Here is a 24,265-nt window from a genome sequence, read left to right as displayed (position 1 = left end):
TCAGCATCATCACCATTGTTTAACAACACTATCTCTTGAAGACTGTTTCCTTGAATCCCCACTGTTCCTTTTTCCTTGAAATTTAGCTCACCCTGGAGATGGGTCAAAGTAGGGTATGTGTACATTTCTTCACATTAAGAGTGTTGTTGGACTCTCTCTTTCTCTCTCTTTTTTTTTTTTTAAGTGAAACTTAGGGTATATAATTGGCCCATCTTCACTTTTTCTTAAAATAAAAATGATTTTATTATGTGTAAGAAACCAAAAATATTAATTTGTGAGATGTAGTTTAGATTGAATGATTTGATACAAACAGTTAATACTGTATTAGTAAATTTATTATAGTATATTTTGTAAACATGATGAAGTCTTAGTCTACTACACTCTACTAAAATTTTAATGAGAAGAAGGAGACATTCACCATTTATTGGGCATGGTTAGGCCGTCACAGGAGACTTCCCACTGAAGGAGAGTGCTCAGGTAAATAGAGGCACGCTAGAATCGTTAGACTGGAACGGACAATGATAGGTCATCTAGTCCAGTCCCGTCATGACAAGTGCTTCAGTGTTTGTCTGCAGGAAGGGGACCATAATTGTGTGTATCAAAGTCCATTGCAGATATTTTCTTTTTAAATTAGGAATGTATTTGGTGTACTTTTGTCTGCTAAGTTTGTAAAATCACAAATGTCAGAACTCAGAGATTTATTCATATACACACAGAACACCTTACTTTTCTCCTCCATTTTTCAAAAGCACTTTAAATTTTAGTTTTCCTTTTTGTTATTGGAAGGTGCCTGGGGACAGTGTTTGGTTTCCCATGTGAAGAGAGAGCTGGGATCAAACTAGTCTCCCTTTGTCCCCATGGCTGCATACAGTCACGGGGACTATAGGTTAGACCACTACTATCACTGGATAGCTGAGCAGGAATAACTGTTAGCATGGATCTGTAATTATAGTCAGCCTCATAGGTAAGTAGCAAAGTGAAGAGCAGTACAAATGTCCCTTTTATGCTATTTAACACAGCAGAGCAAATAATGATGGTTTAAGAATCAATTTAGTTTAATTCAACTTAATCATTAACTATTCTCAAGTTAACTGAAAAATGTTAGCATTGCCTTCCCTTCTTTGACAATCCTCTTTCTTGGCTCGTTAGAGTTTCTTGGCTGGCTTGTCAAAGACCTATGGAATATAGATTGGGTTGTGTCATGCCTTATTAGAAAATCATAAGTCCAGTTTTCTAAGATCAATCATTTTATCTTGCTAGAAAAAAATGGTTTTTACTTGGGTGGGGGGAAATCACTGATAAATATTAACTTCTTAACCAAACTAAAGCAAAATTGAGTATTTGAACATATATAATGTATTTTAAAGAATAGCATGTAGCCATCCACTGAGTAACATGGGCTGTAAGTTTTATGATAATAACATCAGCCAAAATTTAGTCAGTTTGAATAAAGGCATTTTTTGTGGCTTGAAGCAGCAGCATCTTTCATTTTTCTTTCGAGTTCGAATCATTTTGGGCCCTAACATCAATAGTGTACACTCAGAATTTTTTTTTTTAGGTGAAAACTATAAAATATGAGGGGTAAGCCTGGCTCCCCTTGGCATCTTGTCATTGACTTCAGTGGGGCCAGGATTTCACCCTGGTGTTTTAAAAATGTGTGTTTGACTTTTTATGGGTCATTCTTTCAAAAAAGTAATGTGACAAGCTGTGGCTATAGCACTTTTTTGTTTGTTTGTTTTGCAGTTAGTGTGGTTTTTCACTGTCCCTCAACTTTTGCTTTGTATGCAAGTTTGTAACAACGGCTAGTTTTGTACTGAAAACGTACTAAAAATTTTCAATGAGTCATTTTGTTTAAACATACGTCCACAAAATAGGCTATTTTCAAGTCATTATTGGACTATATATCAAAAACATCAAATTTTGAGTAGATTTGCTCTTTAAAATGTCTTTCTATATCTAATATGTGTATCTTATTTTATTTATTGTAAGTATTTTAAATACAAGATAGAGAAAAGAGACAGCCCAAACACAAAACAGAGAAACTTGTCTCAATATGAACAAACGAAAATGGATGGAAAACTTCAACCTTCCAAGTTTGATTCAAGGTTTCTTTTCTTTTCTTTTCTTTTCTTTTTGGAGGGGTGGGGGAACTAAAGTAAATAAGCCAAATCCAAAGGGAGAATATCATGACCACATTGGAGCACATGTCAATGCTATTCAGTTGCTGTGCCCTGAGAGAACAAGTGCAAGTTGCCTTTCTCAGCAAGGATGATTTCCCTCCCCTCTTCTTCACCCTCCAAATGTGAGAGTAGATGCTAAATACGATGCCCTCTCTGAGACTGGGAAAGGATGTAGATTTTTTTTTTCCAGTGGTTCAGTACAGTTCTTTTGTATATGCTAAGGAGTATGAGGACACATTGTTTTCAGGGAAGATGGTATTGGGAGACATAGTTTAACTGAAGGGATGTGCGGCACTTTAGTGCTTCTGAAAAGTGAGTGCAGATGGCTGTGTACATGAGGTCAGTCATGTGGAAAACTAAAATATCTTGTGATGAGGTATAGAAGTGGCAGCATCTCCAGTGAGTTGCAGATTCTGTGCATTTTGTAGCCTATGAAATGGTGATTGTGTGATCATCTGTTCACATTTTGGCAAAGTTCAACTTCCTTTCTCAAGCCTCCTGTTTTTTCACTTGACATTTGAATATCTGTTAAAGCCATGTTCAAACACATCCCTGAACCCATCCCCTCCCCAGTCAACAAGTGATCTTCAAAGAAGATGGACACACACACATTCTTGTTGATCAGTGTTAGTAGTTGCTAAGTGCTATCTATTACTCATCCCTCCCATCATTTAAATTGCAATGGAATGAAGAACTTGGAATTGCTCAGGTGGATGAAGCCTGTACATTAAATTTCAAAATATGTGGGGTTTCCGATTCATGGGTGGCCAATCAAGTACAGCAGTTTTTATATATGGTGGACCTTTGCATTAGCTGTGCTTTTCAGATGGTTTGCTTTTAACAATGGTTTATAAAAATTTAACTTTAGAAGTATATGTCTTCTGCGGGCACTACAATATTTATGCACTGTTTGCAAGACAGGTTTTATTTTAATTTTCATATACACATACTAAATCATGTCATTTTCAACATTTTTCTTAGCCTTAATAATGATGATTTATTTTTGTTTCTTATTCTCATTTTGCAGAGTTACATACATGGGAGCAGTCAGGCTCAATTTGTTGCAGAATCACATATTATACTACTACTGAGTATCCTTCAGAAACCGATGGCTAGAACAAGGCTAGCTAAATCAGAATATGCTATTATATGAAATTGCTGTGACAGTGAATATCATTGAAGCTTTGAACAGGTATTGCATTTTCACTTTATTTACTTTATGATTAAGCAGATACCTAGTGTTGTTGCTGTTTACTGTTGGGGAATGCTGGAGCTGCTGTCTCCTACTATGTATCTATTTAACTGCCAACACTAAAAATCTGCCTGATACAGTACTATTTTATATTTTTCCTTTCTTTTCGATCTTTAAATCAGCAGAATTTTTTTGTTTCTTTTCTCTTTGTGTTGTCTCTTAATTTTAAAACTATTTTGTCTCAGCTTTCAGCTCTGTTAAATGTTGAGAAGAATATACGTATTTTCTAGTTTAGAAAAATAGAAAAAATATCTATGAAAATAGATTATCCTTTCAGAGCTCTTTCTATGGAAAAGACACACCTGTCTAGACGGTTCCTTGTTTGCACTGACTTCTTCAATGGATAAATGGGCCACTACAGTTCCCATTAATGTCAAGGGAAAGACTCTGAGGAACTTGAGTGGGAGTTAGATGAAGACCTGCATGAAAGTTTCTGTAAAGCTAAACTTGTGATTTCTCTAAACCCTTTTTCTGATAATAAATTATGCTCACTCAATGAAAACTATAACACATGACTAACCAGTTACCTTTCTCACCTGGGTCGCATGGGGAGGTGCAAGAGAAACAAATCATATTCCTCAGACTGTGGAGCAGCAGCCAAAACCTTAGGGTTTGGTAATCACTTTTCTCCCTCCCAAATTTTGAGGGTTCAGTAAGTGGATCCACACTGATGTTGATCCATAGCCCCTGTCCTACAGATTCCAAAGGCCTCTTCATGATTGTTCAGTGGTGCTTGAACAATTTTTATAGTGCTGAAAGTGGAAATCATGTATTTGGGTTGTTGTTACTGCTTCATACCACAGGGTATGGCAGCATCACTAGCACCCCTAGTTCCAGCACCTATGGGTGGTCCCCCACAAGCATACTTCATGCCCCTACATAGTGATCCACTGTCTGGGCTCCCCACTCCATGCAGTGAAACCACATCAGTTTTTCTGCCTATTAGGTCTTATGTGCCCAGCAGATGGTCAAGGGCAGATTTAGCCCCCAGGTCCTGATCTTATGCACATTGAAGTCAATGGGAGACTTTCAGTGAACTCCATTGGTCTTTGCATCAGATAACTATGCATCAAGCTGAGAATATATACTTTTGAATAGATGAAAGCATTTTTATGTGTTCTTAATTTCTAAATTTTTGTTTTTAATATAAGGTTTTCAAAAGGTTTAAAGATTGATAAATGTACTTGAAATGTGCGCATTGAAGATTAGTGTTAGAAGAAACCTCAGGAGGTCATCTACTCCAACCCCCTGCTCAAAGCAGGACCAACCCCAAGTATATCATCCCAGCGAGGGCTTTGTCAAGCCAGGCCTTAAAAACCTCTAAGGATGGAGATTCCACCACCTCCCTAGGTAACCCATTCCAGGGCTTCACCACCACCCTCCTAGTGAAATAGTGTTTCCTAATATGCAACCTAGACCTCCCCCACTGCAACTTGACACCATTGCTCCTTCTGTCATCTGCCACCACTGAGAACAGCTGAGCTCCATCATCTTTGGAATCCCCACTTCAGGTAGTTGAAGGCTGCTATCAAATCCCCCCCTCACTCTTCTCTTCTGCGGACTAAACAAGCCCAGTTCCCTCAGCCTCTCCTCATAAGTCATATGCCCCAGCCCCCTGATCATTTTCGTTGCCCTCCACCGGACTCTCCCCCAATTGTCCACATCCTTTCTGTAGTGGGGGCCCCAAACTGGCCGCAATACTCCAGATTTGGCCTCACCACTGCCGAATAGAGGGGAATAATCACTTCCCTCAAACGCCTACTAATTAGCTCCTACTAATACAGCCCAATGTTCCTTCTTGGCAACAAGGGCACACTGCTGACTCATATCCAGCTTCTCATCTGCAGTAATCCCCAGGTCCTTTTCTGCAGAACTGTCGCTTAGCCATTCGGTCCCCAGCCTGTAGCAGTGCATCGGATTCTTCCGTCCTAAGTGCAGGACTCTGCACATGACCTTGTTGAACCTCATCAGATTTCTTTTGGCCCAATCCTCCAATTTGCCTAGGTCACTCTGGACCCTATCCCTATCCTCAAGCATATCTACCTTTCCCTCCATCTTAGTGTCATCTGCAAACTTGCTGAGGGTGCAATCCATCCCATCATCCAGATCATTAATAAAGATGTTAAACAAAACCGGCCACAGGACCGACCCTTGGAGCATTCCGCTTGATACCGGCTGCCAACTAGACATGGAGCCGTTGATCACTCCCCATTGAGCCCAACAATCTAGCCAGCTTTCTATCCACCTTATAATCCATTCATCCAATCCATACTTTTTTAACTTGCTGGCAAAAATACTGTGGGAGACGATATCAAAAGCTTTTCTAAAGTCAAGATATATCACGTCCATTGCTTCCCTCATATCCACAGAGCAAGTTATCTCATAATAGAAGGCAATCAGGTTGGTCAGGCATGACTTGCCCTTGGTGAATCCATGTTGACTGTTCCTGATCACCTTCCTCTCCTCCAAGTGCTTCAAAATGGTTTCCTTGAGGACCTGCTCCATGATTTTTCCAGGGACTAAGGTGAGGCTGACCAGTCTGTAGTTCCCCGGGCTCTCCTTCTTCCCTTTTTTAAAGATGGGCACTATATTTGCTGTTTTACAATCGTCCGGGACCTCCCCCGATTGCCACGAGTTTTCAAAGATAATGGCCAATGGCTCTGCAATCACATCAGCCAATTCCCTCAGCACCCTCGAATTCATTAGCTCTGGACCCATGGACTTGTGCATGTCCAGCTTTTCTAAATAGTCCTTAACCTGTTCTTTCACCACTGAGGGCTGCTCACCTACTCCCCATACTGTGTTGCCCAAGACAGCAGTGAGGGGGCTGACCTTGTCTGTAAAGACTGAGACAAAAAAAGCATTGAGTACTTCAGCTTTTTCCACATCATCTGTCACTAGGTTGCCTCCCCCATTCAGTAAGGGTCCCACACTTTCCCTGACCACCTTCTTGTTGCTAACATACCTTTAGAAACCTTTCTTGTTACCCTTCCACATCCCTTGCTAGCTGCAACTCCAGTTGTGTTTTGGCTGCAACTCCAGTTGTGTTTTGGCCTTCCTAATTACACCCCTGCATGCTCGAGCAATATTTTTATACTCCTCCCTGGTCATCTGTCCAAGTTGCCACTTCTTGTAAGCTTCTTTTTTGTGTTTAAGCTCACTGAAGATTTTTCTGTTAAGTCAAACTCGTCGCCAGCCATATTTACTATTCTTTCTGCACATCGAGATGGTTTGTTTCTGCTCCCTCAATAAGGCTTCTTTAAAATACAGCCAGCCTTCCTGGACTCCTTTCCCCCCTCATATTAGCTTCCCAGGGGATCCTGCCCATCAGTTCCCTAATGGAGTCAAAGTCTGCTTTTCTGAAGTCCAGGGTCCGTATTTTGCTACTCTCCTTTCTTCCTTTTGTGATGATCCTGAACTCAACCATCTCATGGTCACTGCTGCCCAGGTTGCCACCCACTTCTATTTCCCCTACCAATTCTTCCCTGTTTGTAAGCAGCAGGTCAAGAGGAGAATGGCCCCTGGTTAGTTCCTCCAGTAGTTGCACCAGGAAGGTGTCCCCAACACTCTCCAAAAACTTCCTGGATTGTCTGTGCACTGCTGTATTGCTCTCCCAGCAGATCAAATCAAAAGTTTTTTCTGCTTCACAGCTTCTCTCCTCATTCATAACAAATAGGTGATGCCTCTCACCTGTGGAATTTGGAGGTGGTCCAATGTTGTTGTTGGAGGCTCCAGGATTGAGCCCTGCCCTTCAACTCAGGCCACCAGAAATTCTGCCTCTAGTGATGGAACAAGATGGAAGTTCAGCAGTGCTGGAGTCCTTAAAAATAGTGTCTGAATGCAGGGGAGTGGAATGCCTCAGGAGGGAGCAGAAGGGAACAGAGGATCATGGGAGGAGCTGAGAGAAAGATAGGGTACTGGGGGAGGACCAGGAGAGGAGGTGGTGACTCCTCTCAGATTCCATCTCGTCCTTGTCTGTGTCCAACTTCTGCTGCCCATGGGGCTCTATACTATTCAGGTGACCCCATTACCTGGCTCCTAACATCACCTGTCTCTAGCTGTGCCCTTAGCTCCTGGTGGTTCCTGCCTTCATGTTCCCCTGCCTGTTCCTGGCTCCAGTTTCCCCAGCTCTCTTCACTGACCTACCATTGACCACCCTGTGCCAGTGCCTGGCACTTCCCAACTTGGAGGATGCGCTGCAGCCAGGGAGGCAAAGGAGCCTGGCCTGTGACCAGCAGATGTACCGATATGCCATGTTGGCATTCCAGAGTACTCTGGACAACTTAAGCACTGAGTTCAGTTGCTTCTCACCACTTTTTCATAAGTTGTTGTTGCTGTTGTTCAATATCTACTTTATTTCAGCTTGTAGCTCCCCTCTTCCTCTCCTGAGCTGAGTTACTGCAGCAGCAAGAGTTTCTCCCTCTGGTCTCCCTAGTAGAGCACAGCTCTAGCAGGCTCCCTGTGCCACCACAACAGTGGTAAGGAAGCGCTGCAATCAACAAGACAAATGTAAGTGTTCTAGGCAGCATTTCAGGAGCCTCATAGAGGGAGCTATACCCTGTTGTGAAAAACATCCTATCCTTGTTCTGCCAGGGCATGGAGTTTCAGAGGGTTTGTGATGCCCGGCAGCCACAAGCCATCAGCATTCTTAACTCTTTCATTGTGAGTTATGTGATTTTGGCCCCTTCTGGAGTCAGTCTCACAATGACTCGAGACACTCCAGTCCCTGTATGACTGAGCCCTGTGCAAGGAAGATCCCCCTCTGATTTCCCCATCTCCTGGGGAAGAGCAGCCAGTCAGGGCTGCTGTAGGAATGTTCATGATTTTTGACTGTGATGTTGGCAATACTGAACCACTGACCCTCACGTTGCCTGGGAATGAAGGTTTCAGTCAGATTGACGTGCAGCTGGGAGGTGTAATTTCCAGTGCGGGAAGACAGACAGCTCTGCTCAAGCTAGTGCCTAAAAATAGCAGTGTGGCTGCAGTGTCATGGGGGGTGGTTTGGGCTAGCTGCCTGAGTACAGTCCCACCTAACCCCTGAGTACGTATTGGGGCAGGTACCGCCCAGGCCACCGCAACCACACTAATCTTAGGTACTGGCTTGAGCAGAGCTAGCATGTGTATGTCCTCCCACACTGGAAATTACACCTCCCAGCTGCTGTGTAGACAAACTCATAGTGCTCTAGATCAGGCTCACTGCCCCTCCCTAACCTTACAGCATCTCCCAGCATGCAGAGAAGCCTGTTATTTCTGTGGAGCCCTGTCTCAGGCCGCAGTGTAATGGAAATAGTGCTTCTCTGGCCTTCTGTATTTAGATTGTGGTAGTACCCAAAATGTGCTAGGTACTTCTTGAAGACAGAGAGAGACCCAGCCCATGCCTCCTACTGCATTACTATTTATGTAAATACCTATTAAAAATATACAAAGAAAACAGATTTTATATCTGATATAATAAAATTTCTGTGCTGTCTTCCTTAAATATACTCAGGTTTGGGTGTATTTTTTTTTGTGAAGATTCCACATCCTTCATACAAGTATGAAAAATTTCCAATGTGTGTTTGAGTTTTGGAGGGGAAAAAGTGTTAGCAAAGTCAACATGCATCTCAATAAATAGGAACCTTCTGTTTGAATGTCATAATGCACTTGTCTGTCTTATGATTCAAGCTGTGATATCTTTCTGTTTTCTGGTACAGTCTATAAAATAGAAAGTCACTGTACCTGGCTGACAGAATGAATAGTTTCACTGAAACTATTGTCTCTTGCAACAAGAATTATCTAAGGTTTCATTTCACAGCTCAGTACTATCAAGCAGAGAATTTGGATGCAAAGAAATTTCGCAAATACTATAAAGTCTTACAGACAAAAGGAAGTATTTCTTCAAACAATGCACAGTCAACCTGTGGAACTCTTTGCCAGAGGATGTTGTGAAGACCAAGAGTATAACAGGGTTCAAAATAGAACTAGATAAATTCATGGAGGATAGGTCCATCAGTGGCTGTTAGCCAGGATGGGCAGGGATGGTATCCCGAGCCTCGGTTTGCCAGAAGCTGGGAATGAGCAACAGGGAATGGATCAGTTGATGATTACCTATTCTGTTCATTCCCGCTGGGGCACCTGGCATTGGCCACTGTTGGAAGACAGGATACTGGGCTAGATGGACCTTTGGTCAGTATGGCTGTTCTTAGGTTCTTATAAAGACTTCAACAGTTACACATGAAAGAATTAATGTTTCCTTCTCTTTATGTTGGCAGTACTTAGTAATTGCTCCATTGCTTCGTTATTATTTTTTTTAGTCAGGAGGTGTTCATAGCAAAGATGAGTTTAAAAAAATATGCCAGATTGATAAACAGTGATGTATTCACTTTATCATTACAACTTTAAAAGGTGCATTAGGTTTTAAAGCAATGTATTATGCTAATGCTATATATGTCTCTCTTGGCTGCTTCTTTTCACTATATTTTACTTTATAATATAGAACAGGGGTTGGCAACCTTTCAGAAGTGGTGTGCCGAGTCTTCATTTATTCACTCTAATTTAAGGTTTCACGTGTCATTAATACATTTTAACGTTTTAGAAGGTCGCTTTCTATAAGTCTATAATATATAACTAAACTATTGTTGTATGTAAAGTAAATAAGGTTTTTTAAAATGTTTAAGAAGCTTCATTTAAAATTAAATTAAAATGCAGAGCACCCCGGACCAGTGGCCAGGACCAGAGCACAGTGAGTGCCAATGGTTGCCTACCCCTCATATAGAAGGATAAGGAAATAGCTGGTTTCAGAGTAGCAGCTGTGTTAGTCTGTATCCACAAAAAGAAAAGGAGTACTTTTGGCACCTTACAGACTAACAAATTTATTTGAGCATAAGCTTTCGTGAGCTACAGCTCACTTCATCGGATGCATGTAGTGGAAAATACAGTGGGGAGATTTTATATACACAGACAACATGAAACAATGGGTGTTACCATACACACGGTAACAAGAGTGATCAGGTAAGGTGAGCTATTACCAGCAGGAGAGCGGGGGGAACCTTTTGTAGTCATAATCAAGGTGGGCCATTTCCAGCAGTTGACAAGAACGTGTGAGGAAGTGTGTGTGGGGGGGAAATAAACATGGGGAAATAGTTTTACTTCGTGTAATGACACATCCACTCCCAGTCTTTATTCAAGCCTAAGTTAATTGTATCCAGTTTGCAAATTAATTCCAATTCAGCAGTCTCTCGTTGGAGTCTGTTTTTGAAGTTTTTTTGTTGAAGAATTTTCATTTTCATATAACTAGACATTTTCATATAACTAGCACAAGTATGAGTCTGAAAAGGTTTCCTTACACTGGAATATGCCCAGTTAATGTATTGGGACGAGCTACAGTTTCAAAGCTTGCTGCTGCAAGATTACAAGCTCCTGTCCTCCTACTCATTGTGTCATTTCAAACTATCAGGTTTCTCTACAATATAAGCCTGATGCTCCTCTCTCATCAGTGTAAACCAGGAGTAACTCTACTGAATTCAGTGGAGTAAAGCTGATAAAAAGGGGGAGAAGAATTGGACTCAGTGTATTTTTTTTTCTTTTTATTGCATGGGAAAAACTGAAAGGAAAAACTTGCCAAAATTCATACTTGATTAGAGATCATTCCCTGCCGTAGACTGGTAACGACAATTGTCTTTCTTTTAATGCATAATATCTAAAGATACATATTTGCAGAAGAAAATCAGTGCTGAATGCGAGTTAGAATAATTTTAGGTTGAGATTACTTTTAATCTTCTGTGATAATATACTATATTTTTTCAACATCACTTCTCATTAAATTGACAAAATCCTGATTTCCTTCCCAGGAGCAACAGTAGCTTATCATGTGCAATTGAGGACGAAGCTTTATATAATGTAAAGATATTTGTCATGATCGTCAGTTGGATGATCATTCCTGCAAGCTCCTGTATGTAATTTACAAAAATAATAGTTTGTTTTATGTGGGATTATATATGTATTTTGACGTCCGTGAGTAGTAAAACAGTGATCAACAAATCAGCAGAGAAATTGAGACGTACCTGCAGGAAAGTGAACACGTGCCACACGATAAACTATTAAGTACCAATGTACATGAAATAGATTTATCTAGACTGAAAGCTGTATTTATTAATAAATAGATATTAAAGTAATCTGTTTGGAACCAGCAATTTGCTAGATGATTTACAGACATAATACAATGTCCCTGCTTTGAACAGTTTTCAATCCAAGGGCTTATTCCTGCAAAATTTACACATGAATAACTTGACTCGCATGAGTAGTCCTGTTGACTTCATGTAAGTGTTTTCAAGATTGAACTGATTGCACAATGCATATACAAGTGATGGGATGAATCCAAGTACAGTGTGATTGATCAGTTAAGTTGAGCATGTGCCATGTTAATGCCATAGTTTGTTTAGGTTTTCTAATAATTATTTTTCTCTGTTGGGAGGAGTAGAGTTCATAGATCTCTTGGAAGAAGTGTACTTTAAGGAAGGATTAACAGGAGGAGAGAGAGCAGGTATGAATGATCAGGTCAGGAAGATAATTCCAGTCCTTAGAGTACTGCATTAAAGAAGACACAAAGGTGAGTTTGGGTCTATCCCTAAGGGATTGCTCAACCCAACCCTTATGATTAGCTAAGTGGGCAGATAGCAGTGAATGAATAGAGACATTCAGAAAATTAGGCAGGGGCTAAGTTATTCAGGACCTTGAAGGTCAGGACAAGGATCTTAAATTTGATGTGGGAAGTGAAGAGGAAGTTAGCTGAATAGATATGAAGAGGAGTTTGGTATAGTTTTTAAACACAGGGTAGGGTAGGTAATTTTGTACTTCGTTGTATTCAATATTTCATATGTGACTGTTAGAAAATTGTGAAATATGAATTGCTGAAGATAATTCTGTTTTGTACATAGTTGCAACCGGTTCTGTTGATTGCTCATGTAACTTAATCACAGTTATTTGTTTAAATCAAAGGGCTGTGGTGTCACTGTCACATTCTACATTGTTTCTGTAGGCAAAACGCATTGCATGCATACATTCCTTGGCCACTGATGCCTAGAACATCCTGAAATTTTGGAATTCATCAGATGCAGCGTTCCAACGTTATTGTGTTACAGACAAACAAAGAAATGTTGTTGAGTATAGGGCCTCACTTTGCACAGTCAAAAATTACTTTCTACCTGGTGGTGTAGCTCACCAAAACAGGATTTGGTGTGGGGGGTCTAACTAGATCAGCCATCAAAGTAGGACACCTATGCTGAGATCTGTTCAGTCTGTCACCATGAATGTCTATATGGCCCTGTCCCTCCTATTATTTTTAATAGTTTTTAAGAGAATTTAAAACAGATTTAGAAAAAAATGGTTAATAAATAATTTAGTTAAAGTTGTTTATTGGCACATTGAAAGGGCATATTTAAACTCTTTCCAGAAACTATTCTAATTGATCTTAAAATGAAAGTGGTTTAAGAGAATGGGCATTGCAGATTATTTACAGAGTCTGTGTAGGGGGCAGGAAAGGTGTGAGGAATGTCTGGGCTTGTCTTCACTACGGGGGTAAGTTGACCTAAATTACACTACTCCAGCTACGTTATTCAACGTACCACAGTGTCTTCACTGCATTGCACTGACGGAGATGCTCTTCGGTTGACTTTCCTTACTCTTCTCTGAGAGCTGAAGTACCGGGTTCGACCAGAGAGCGCTCTGCCATCTATTTAGCAGGTCTTCACTAGACCTGCTAAATGGATCCCTACTGCATCAACTGCAGCAGCACCGATCTTCCTGTAGTGAAGACTAGCCTCAGACTTATGGCATTCCATAATAATCCTTTTCCAAGTGTGTTGGTTCATATAACACTTTAGTTGTGAGCCAGGAGCAAAAAATATGCCATAAACCAGTCCTCCATTCCCACTAGCCAAGGAGACTAACTCCATCCTATGGGAATAGACTGTAGGTTGTCAGTAGAATGCATGGATTTAGCCTTTTCTCCCTGGTTTAGGGAATGAGAACTAAATATTATGTATTGTGCCAAAATATAAAAACTGAATAAAAAAGCAACAGTCAACATCAGGAATTTGGCAAAAGTTAGTGGTACCTAAACTAGCTGCTTCCAAAAGCTGCAGATGGGCCATTCCAGAACAGGAATTGCTAAGGGCTGTTCTCAGGACCCATGTTCTATATGGTCATGCTCTTCTGCCTGTTGATTTGGCAGGCAGCTAGTATGGCAATGGGGATTCTAGAAATACCTGAGGGAGAAAGACTTGGCATTGGTTTCCTACATGCATGCTTTCATGGACAGATTATTCTTCCCTGTCCTCTGAGGTCAAACTTTTCATTGCAAGGGACCATGTCTTCTTTTAGCACTACTGCAATAATAATGACATTCATAATTCATGAGTGGCTTTGCCACTTGTGAGTAATAGGGCCACCTCAAGCTCATGCTTGTAAAATATCTGCATCACACTACACCATGTATTCATTTTATCTAAATTCTATAAAAACATGTGTTCAAAGAACATTATTAAGGTTGCAAAATATAGTAACATAGTAATGTCAGTTCAGCAGGAAGGAATCTTTATGAGCACAAATCAAAACAAGGTAATACTAGCAAAAAGTTTCATATTCTTCCCCAGCTTGAGGATCAACCCATTCCTCAGTGCCTAGGAACCCTGCAAATCCATCTGATACCGAGCATTTTCTTCCTTCTCTCTCTCTTTAACAGCCTTCTAATATACATTTTACTGAACTCTTGTATAAGGAGAGAGGAAGGGAGGCCAGGATCGTCCTTTGTGAACAAGAGAACAGTTCGATTTCCACTCTGTGACAAACAAACATATTTCTAAGTGCTGCTTTGTCTTTTATGTCAAAAATCAAAGCATATTTTACCTGAAGATATTTTTAATGCTTCTTGTTTCAGTTTTTTGGAGCTGCAACATTTAAGATAAGGTAATTTGTCACTTTAATACTTTGCTTGTGCAATAATAATCCTCATAATGCAAATTAAGTCTTTAAAAGATGCAAACATATTTTCATTATCAAAAGGTTTTTCCAATATTAAGCAAATTTCTTCTTTGCACAGCAAGAGATAAATTTAAGGTCACTATTATATGAATTTTGCAATAACTAGGAACCCGATAGTCTTTTTTTTTTCATTATTTATCCTAAACTTAAATACATTTAAGTTTAAATACATGCAACTAAGGAGGAGTAGAAGTCTTTTTAATTTGGTAACTTGGTATGTCAAGTCAGAATGTAATGTGACAGCATAGTGCTGTGTAGGTGGATGTTAGAAAAAATGATTGAAAAAGAAAAAGGAAGCTTATCGGATACAAAGGACAAAAATCAGTCTTTTTAAGACATTTCTGCTCCAGCAGAATGAATTCTATTGAAGTGCATGGAGTTCTTCTTTGGGGAGGGGGAACTCTTCCTGCAAAAGGGATTATTTTAAGGCCCCTTTCTATGAGTCCATGTGAAAATGTAATCATTGAGGGCCAGACTCTGATATATGTTGAGTTGCATGCTTGTAGAGTAAGGTACTATTTGACATGAATAAGGGTATCAGAATATGGTCACCACAGAGAGTGGGAATAGTATAATGAAGTTGAACTTTTGTAGTAGTATGATTGATTGTATTCTATATAGGTTTTTATGTTACACTCATCACCATAGTACTAAGAGAATGAGAGAGAAAGAATGTAATGGAGGCGAAAAAGGACTAAAAACACAAAGCTATATCATAGCATCAGTTGTTAGGTGGAACTCTTAACTGAGTTCAGTAAAGACTTCTGCTCAACAATTGTGTGATATGGCCCCAAGTTTGTACAATGATTACAAATTAATGCACATTCTCTAACTGTCTAGTTGCCAAATTATCCACCAAAATTTTATAAAGTACCGTGTGGATTCTTCAGTCTTTCTGCCAACTATTTAGTTAAAGGAGTCTCTCTCATGATCTTTCTTCCTATCTCTCCACTTTCCCACTAATTGGGTCTCAAAATATTTCATAGTGTTGTCCTTCAAGAAGGATTCTGAGCACCATTAGGAGTCATTGAAATGCACAGTAGCTCTGTAACCGTATGCTGAGCATTTGATATTTAAACTGCTTGATGATTAATACTATATTTGGTGCAATACTTTTCTCCATATCATGTGCTCTCCTTATGACTTCACTGGCTACTATAGTTTAAAGGACGATATATTGTTAGCATTTTTAACCATAGTCAGTGCTGATAAAGGATTCAGTATTGTTGCAAAATGTTCTGCATTGGCTAAACAAGGCAAAAAACCTTACGGTCAAAGGCTGCATTTGGATGCACACTTGGCTCCCATTGACTTCAGCAGGACTCGTGCGCACATTTGATGATAAAATGTGAACATTAATTTATTCATAATGTATTCATTATAGAGATAAAGTTGTACAAATGGGGGCACAGAAAAGGGATAAGGAGATAGACATTGAAGAGAGGTAGAGAGTGTGTGTGTGCTCTAAATCAATATTTTTGTACTGGGGGAAAAAAGAAATTAGTAGAACGATACACCAGTCTGAAAATGAGGAAACGTGTTTGAAAAGTGGGAGATAGTGAGCATAGAATTACAAACCGTTAGTCACGACTAGCCTAAGTACCATTCGCTTCAGGCAACGTGTCTGAGTTTTGTATTTGAAAGTTAAAAAATTACAACTAGTAATAAAATTCTTCAGCTCAGTACTTATGGAACCATAGGAATGACACACAAACACCTCTTTCAGAGGGATGTGTATGTTTATGTGACTTGCATGCTGCAGGGGGAGGAAAGCTGTAGGAGCGAATTACAAAATAGTCTGAGAGTTAGCAATAATTTCATAGTTGGTATGATAACAAGCTACACTAACCAGAAAATGTAAGGGAAGGGTATTGAAATTTATAAAATACTGATTTGTCATTTACAAATCCAGAGGCGATATCAAAATTTGAGGGAGAATTGTTTTAAAAGGTGCATCAAAGAAACTACACTCAGATAAATTTTGGACAATACATATCATAAGTAGTATGACTCCCATCCCATCTAAATCAGTAAAACTGGAATATTTCAAACTGGCTTAAATGTTAGTAAATAAGTGCTTGGATAATTAAAATGTATAACTTCTAAAAGTCAAACAACCAGTATTTTTAATGTTAGTACTTGGCAAGTTCATTTAAAAACACCAAAACTCTATTCTGCCTTCATTGTTTAGGATCAATCTGTTTCTGCAATGGTTCAATATTCTGTCAGAATGTAAACTGCTAGAGAGCGCACTCTGAGAAAAGATTTGGGAATATAGGATAGATTTTTGATGTTTGACTAAAGCTTTTTTCCACGTACCTATGAGACTGGAGAAAAATCTCTCCCATTCTGCTGCTGCCAAAGTATTTTCATTCATCAGAGATTGCATTAATACCTTACCTACATACTTCTTGTGCATGATGTCGGGTAACACTCTGTCCTCAACCTTTTTTGGGGGGTGGAGGGTTTACAGTTTCTGGCTTTTCAAAATTTGTTTTCAGCTTGACTGGCAATTTTCACAAGTGAAAGTGGTCTTGCACAGTCAGCTGAAGGAGTTGTACAGAGGCTGAGATTGTTACATGGAAGAGGATTCAGAGCTGGCAGGGCTGTTTTGAGCTAGAGAGATCAGGTAGGAAAAAGAGTGTTCTCAATCCCACTGACTAGAAGTGTGGGGGAGTTGTTTCTGAGGGTGGGGGGAGGCGTTGAATTGGATGAGGTAAAAGGGCTTTGGGGGGCTCTGAGCCGAGAGGGAACAGCCTAGGATGATGGAATCAACTGCTGCATCCCTCATTCACCAAAGAGTGAATTGGTATGGAACTAGGGGAGAGGCAGTAAAGGAATGAATGACAGAGTAAGAGTTAGACTGGGGAGGGAGAAGTTGGGAATTGAGAAGAGCTGTAGAGGGTTACAGAGAGAAGTAGTTTTTACCCACCATGCACTTTACAGTAAAATTATCCTTTTGTTGTTTTTCATTCAGTGCCTCACAGGAATAGATATTGCAGTGAACTACAAAGCGTCATGTATGTTTGTTTATATAAATATTCCAGTGTCACTTTAAAGAGGTAACAGTTGATTTTTCTGGGTTGTTAGGTTAAATCTTTCTTATGTCATATAATTAACAGTTCCTTTTGTCTTTTTTCTCTCCAGCATCATTTGAATTTAATTTCATTTTTAAGGGAGTATACAATGGACAAAGTTCAAATATTTTTTTTGGTTTTGGTTTTCCTGGTAGCTTTATTAATTACATTTTATTTCATATTTAAATTGAAGTAGCCTGGTTAGGCCCTTATCCAACAAGCTTCTTCATGCTTTCTTCCGTAATAACCTTACACCTGAAATGCTGTTCTTGAACTGATCTGTAAAGTCACTGTCCTTCTCTTCCTTCAAATCCCAGCACTACCAGAATACTTAAAAGAGATTGCTGTGTGTAATCTTATTATTGTTACCCATATTTCCCTTCCCCACATTCTCCTTGTTTAATATTCTTAAATTTGAGCGCAAGCTCTTCAGGGCAGGGACTGTGTCTTACTGAATGTTTGTACAGCATGTAGCACAATGGCCCTCTGTTTAAGACCTCTAGGCAGTACTGCAATACAAATAAAAAATAAATGAAAACTCTTTAACTAGGGCCACTGAAATGGAGATTCTGTGACTGCACAGAAAATGGATAAGTCACTCTCAGCAAACTCATGATTACCATATTAATGATTTCATTCAACAGCATTAGTAGTGACATTTTTATAGATTCTTTGTAATTTCTCAAACTAGTTTGGAAGAGTGCATCTAATAACCGCTCTTATAAAAAATTAAAAGGGATAGTTGAGTAACTAATTATTGTGAAACACTGACCTGATTTTTTATATATTTATTATATGTAATGTATTTCCTCCGAATATCTTGGCTCAGATGTAGCATCTGCTTTTCACTGAGATCCTGCTTTTTCAATTTTCCAGCTGAGTTGACTGAAGCACAAGAAGGTCAAGTGTCTTACCCATAGTCATACAATAAATGAACAGCTCTGCCAGGTTTCTTTTGCCTTTGAATTACATGACCCTAGTGTGGGTTTCCACCATTGTTAACAGCACTGTAGATTATTCCTTGTTAGTGTTGTGCATATCTTCTTTATAAAGGGTGGGTGGGTGGGTGTGTGTATATATATAACCTTTAACCAATTACAAGGGGGGACTTCAGAATAAAGGGAACCATCATAACACACCCATGTTAAAAGAAATCCAATTTTATCCAGTATTACTTTAATACCAAAAATAAAGCTGAAGAAAACTTTTCATTTAATGGGTTCTGCAAATCTTGCACTAAACCTTCTAAGTCCAAAGAATTGTCTTTCTATATTTTTTACAAGAGGGTCAAATTTTTAATTTGTTCTTTTCCAATTTCTTACTCCAGTCATCATCTGTCTATCCTATCCCTGTGTGCCTGATGTCAGAGACAGTAGCAATAGTATAGCTAGAAAGTTGAAAGTAATAAAATCATGTAAATTCACAATTTTTTAAAAAATTTCTGAGCCTTTTCAAGTGTTTAACAATAAATTCTTTGAGTAGCGCCCCCCCCCCATGGGTGCTCCACTTTAGGTGTGCTTGCATCCCTGTATCTAGGATCGGAGATCTCTGCTAGCAGTGCCCGTTGAGTCATACATGTGCTTCTCCCTGTCGCATGTCACAAGCAACAGCTATATAGCGCTGTGTGATCCAATCACCTTGAGTTCCTTCTCAGCCGTCCTTTGTGTGGGACAGAATCTTTAGCAGAGCCCTTCATAGGAAAGTCTTAGTGCCTTTAGCAGTCTAAGCATTTCCATTTAAAGTATATAGTTGATAGTCATTTCCATTTCTTTAATTTTCATTCCCCTCCTGGAAACTTTTTTTTTTCTTTCCTCCCCGTTACTCCTTAGGTTAGAATAGTAATTTTTCTACATTTTTCCCTACATGGAAGTTCCCCTTATGCAGGTTATGCTTGGATCCCCTGGGTTTAAGAGGTGCCTCACCTGCCGTGATGCCATCCCCATAAGTGACAGTCACTCATGATTCATTTGATGCATGGGAGAGGAGCATGTACCACAGAAGTGCACCAGTTGTTTCAACTTAAAGGCACAGACCCAAAAACTGTGACCTGAAGTTAAAAATTTTAATGATGGAGAGTGCACTATGGCCAGACTCAAACCCTGGCCCCAGTGCCTCTCCTGGGTAGCGGTCACTCCTGACATAGTCATCTCCTGCCCTGGACTTGTTGCGTGCTGTAAAATGCCAAAGACTTTTGTAAAGATGTGAAGAAATGGATCCTGAGCTCACCCACCAAGGAGAGAAAAGGGTTCCCCCCAAGGTCTGTAGCTTTCACATCTTTCGCAATGAGTCTTAGCTCTGGTGACTGCCGTGCGACCTCCAGTACCAGCACTACTGTACTGATAAGTACAGGGACCCTAAGAGGGCAGGACCACATATGACAGTACTGTCAGATAGTACTGGCAAAGAGAGCCCCAAAGCCTCAAAAATCAGCACCTGCCGCTCTGACTAAACATATGGCACTGAGGGCTTCAGAACCAGTGAAGACTTCAGCGCCAGCTTCTGGCCATTCGGGAGAATGCAGACTGAACTCTGCACAGTCGACACTGACAACATCTGCACTGATTCCTAGACCTTTCACGGCACTAATGCAAGGGCTGCCCATGGTACAGATGATACTGGTACTACAGAAGTTCAGGTTTCTGAGAGACCTGCTAGTCTCTGAAACCCTGGAGTTGCCCCTCTTCCGTACTGAGTTACCGGCAGAACATGCCTTTTCCCCAGATGCAACTGATACTCTGCCACTCCCCATTTACCCCTTCCCCCCACCACTTCTTAAGTGAGGAGAAGGAAGAGTATAAAAAGTCGTACTCGGTTACACCAAGCAACCCCCCCCCCCCCCATACTAGGAGCTGCACAACATAAACATTATGCATACCCTCAGTACCAGGAGACCAGAACAAACCCAGGACCTTGGTAGGGCACCCATGGATGCCACCCTATGTCTATGCCCCCACACTCACCCTATTGGGATCCTGGGCCGCATACAGGCAGCAGTTTCCCAAACTGCCCATTATTCAGAGGAACTGACAGACTTTTTCAGTCCTACTCTGTAAACAGGCCTCCCAAATCTGAGGTAGAACCTTTTGAGGAGCACGTTGAAGGTCCGGAGGAAGAAGCCACACCACCAACCAACATCTCCACATCCTCACCCGATGAGGCAATCATGCTACCACCACCCAGGTCTGCTGATGACTTTAAACAATTTCAAGATCTGTTTAGAAGAATAAGAGTCTCTACAGATCCCATTGGAGGAAGTGTGAGAACCACAATCTTCTGGACATATTGCACACGTCCACATTGGCTAAAATCACATTCCTGGTCAACAAGTCCATATTAGACCCATCCAAGGTGGTCTGGCTGATCTCGGCCTCAATACCTCTGACATGTAAGTGGGCTGATAAGAAGTACTATGTCCCTACAAAAGATATGGACTTTTTTCTCAGACCTTATCCAAAATTCCCTCGTGGTTAATGCAGTAAATGCGAAGGGAAAACAGCATCATTCCAGGACAACCCCATATGATAAGGATTGGAAGAGGCTAGTTCTTCAGATGTAAGGCATACTAGACAGATAATAGTCATATTACAAGAAGGTCACTTCTTGCATTCTCTACAAAATCTGCTGATACACGTCAACCCCAGTATGCAACTCTTATGTACTGGAAGAACTATTGATAATTGAGGCAGTGATTTTGTGATGTAGATTTATGTCCACTAAGAACTACATGTGAATCCCTCAAACACATTACATGGTCTTCCACCTGTGTAACTCAATTAACTTCAATAGAATTACACAGATTTAAAAATGAGTATGACAAAGTGGAGAAACAGGCTTACTGAACCTGTCAAATTAACTTGATTGTGACCATAACCAGATTTGTCACCCAGGTCTTCTGAGGTTCATGGCTGGTAGTTTGTCTGTGTACAAGGGGTTATCTTCCAGATTTGTAGACTTATGCCACTTCAATTGTCATTTAATACTTCTTAAATGTATTCTATAATTACAAAATCCAATAATAAATACTGTAAGCTAATTGCTCTTCACAATTTATTAGCAATAATCTTTTCAATATTGTGAAACAAGCATTGCCCTTTACAAAACCAGTAATGGTGCCTAAAATATTGTAATCTTTCATTTGAAGTCATTCTAATATTGGGTTTTGGGCGGGTTTTTTAAAGAAAAAACATATTAAAATAACAGTTAAAAGGTATTTGTTATTACTACAAAAAATCCCACGCATACTGAAATAAGAATATTCGCCACAGCAATGTACTGCAAGAACCTCTTTCTTTATTATATACTTATTCAAAATAAAAACCTTTGGTTTTCCAGGTGACTAAAATATTTTAAACAATGAACTTGAATCTCAGAATATTGTTAACTTTCAGCTACTGATGAAGTGGGTTTTAGCCCACGAAAGCTTATGCCCAAATAAATTTATTAGTCTCTAAGGTGCCACAAGGACTCCTTGTTGTTTTTGCTGATACAGACTAACACGTCTACCACTCTGAAACCTGAATAAAACCGGGTATTCATGGAGCCATCTAAGTCTGATGATAACTGTTCAGTTGTCTTTCCCAACAAAACTTTGATTATCAAGAAGTATTTGGAGAGACCAGCTATGTTCAAGCAAACTAGTTGCTTGTTTTGTGTAGTTACCCACATGTTGGTTGATTTACTTTAAACTAGCCCTAGTGAGTCACTTTGTATGCTCTCTGTTTAGCATTTCCTGTTTCTTGGATGCTGTCACTCAGTATTGTAACCATTTAGTAACACTAAATACATGTAACAGAAGCTTGCAAAGATGCCTGTTTTCACAATTTTCTGAAGAGTGACAAATTCAAGAATGCCATTTGGTGTAAGTTACCTGTGTGTCCATGTGTCATAAATATAAAAGGAAGGGTAAACCCCTTTAAAATCCCTCCTGGCCAGAGGAAAAATCCTCTCACCTGTAAAGGGTTAAGAAGCTAAAGGTAACCTTGCTGGCACCTGACCAAAATGACCAATGAGGAGACAAGATACTTTCAAAAGCTGGGAGGAGGGAGAAAAACAAAGGGTCTGTGTCTGTCTGTATGCTGCTTTTGCCAGGGATAAAACAGGGGATAGAACAGGAATAGAACAGGAGTGGTGGCCAGTATGTCCCTCGGCCCGCGCCGCTTCAAGCCGCTCCCATTGGCCTGGAGCGGCGAACCGCGGCCACTGGGAGCGGCGATTGGCAGAACCTGCGGACGCGGCAGGTAAACAAACCGACCCGGCCCGCCAGGGGCTTTCCCTGCACAAGCGGCAGAACAAGTTTGGGAACCACTGCTCTGACCCATCCAGTTCTCCTTCTCTTGCGCAGCTTGGGTGAAATTAATGGTTATGGCATTGTCTATTAGAGCGTGATGATAGAAACTATCTAAAGCTTATTACTAATAAGGTTAATGGTCTCTGTACACTCTAAGGCATTTGTGGATGCTGTCCCATATTATTTCTATACTCCAGATATTTTTTACTTGACATCCTTATTTTGGGGTGTCTGTTCAAATACAAACCCTTACTATTTGAATTAATCTTTTTCCGCTGGATTTTGTAGGTGAACCTGCTTATTATTGTTATCCCAATAGAAAGCTATTTCTCCTCCAGTATGAAACTTTTCAGTACCATTTTTCACTGTACTTACTGAACAATGTCTTGTTAGTTGCTGTGAGCAGATTCTATCCACTGGGAAAAATGGGTATCAGGATCTTTAAAAATATGTAAAATTTAAACCATTTTAAATTAGAAATGTGTAGAGGAAAAGATTACACTGGATTTTACACCAAAAAATCCCCCAACAAAACAAAACACTATGCAGAGATATATTTATCCAAAACTGTGAGAATTGGAATTTGGAACTATTGCTAGGCATATCAGTTTGTATATTCTAGCAAAATTAGCTGAATGTTACATTTCTGCAATGCACTGTAAAGAAGATTTAAAAAAACCAAGAAAATCTAAGCGGCTTGTGATGGAAAACTGTCCAAGAGATAGATAAATGACTACAAAAACTTAAATTCTATTGTGTTAGAAGGAAATTATATTGTAGAGAAGTGTAGAATTGACATTCTCCTTTTCTGGCATATTTTTTTTTAAAAAGCAAGATGACCTAGAAAATAATGTTGGAAATAAGGGCTGAAAATAATGACAGAAGCTAATATTCTGTGTTATGAAGCCAGTGATATCACTGAAACCACAATTCAATATGATTGAATTTTTCACTCATCGCCGTGGAGTTAAAGTAAATGATGTGCCCAATGCTAAAATGTGATGATGTGAAGCTACTGTCATTGAAGCTAAAAGCCAGCCATGTGAAGCCTAAACTCAACAATATTGACTGCAGCTAAAAAGCAACAGCTGAAGCAAAAAGGTAACAATGCAAGTGAAGCTTAAAAAGCAATGATGTGAGGCTGAAAAAAATCAACAAATAAGGCTGGCTAAAGATCCACAGCAAAAGAACTCTCTTGACATTACCTCACCCAAAGAGCATTCTGCTTTGCACAAAAGTGAGATTCTCCTATCAGTAACTGTTCTTCCTAACTGTAGAAAAATGGAATAAAAGTAAAAGGAGACAAGGTAACTGGAACTTCTGTTCCAGAAAGAGTACTTTCTGATGGGCACTGTAATTCTTTTTCAGTTTTTGTTTGTTAGTAGTGACTATGTAAGACTTTGTTTTGTGGTCGGTGGTGAGTGGGCCACACGAAAAAACTACAGTATTT

At 39.9% G+C, this 24,265-nt stretch overlaps 1 protein-coding gene across 3 annotated transcripts in view; it reads left to right on the top strand.

Moving 5' to 3' along the window:
- TUSC3 (tumor suppressor candidate 3) overlaps positions 1-24,265 on the top strand; it is a 286,073-nt gene that overhangs the window by 229,889 nt on the left and 31,919 nt on the right. For all 3 annotated transcript variants that reach the window (XM_007067357.3, XM_043546172.1, XM_043546173.1), the window contains exon 7: positions 3,208-3,271. In XM_007067357.3, the coding sequence (XP_007067419.2) occupies positions 3,208-3,271 (64 nt within the window). The remainder of the gene's footprint in view (positions 1-3,207; positions 3,272-24,265) is intronic.

The sequence above is a fragment of the Chelonia mydas genome, chromosome 4 (assembly GCF_015237465.2).
Source record: "Chelonia mydas isolate rCheMyd1 chromosome 4, rCheMyd1.pri.v2, whole genome shotgun sequence".
Classification (NCBI taxonomy): Eukaryota; Metazoa; Chordata; order Testudines; family Cheloniidae; genus Chelonia; species Chelonia mydas.
The sequence above is the reverse complement of the archived record's forward strand: the minus strand, read 5'-3'. Positions and strand labels throughout refer to the sequence as shown.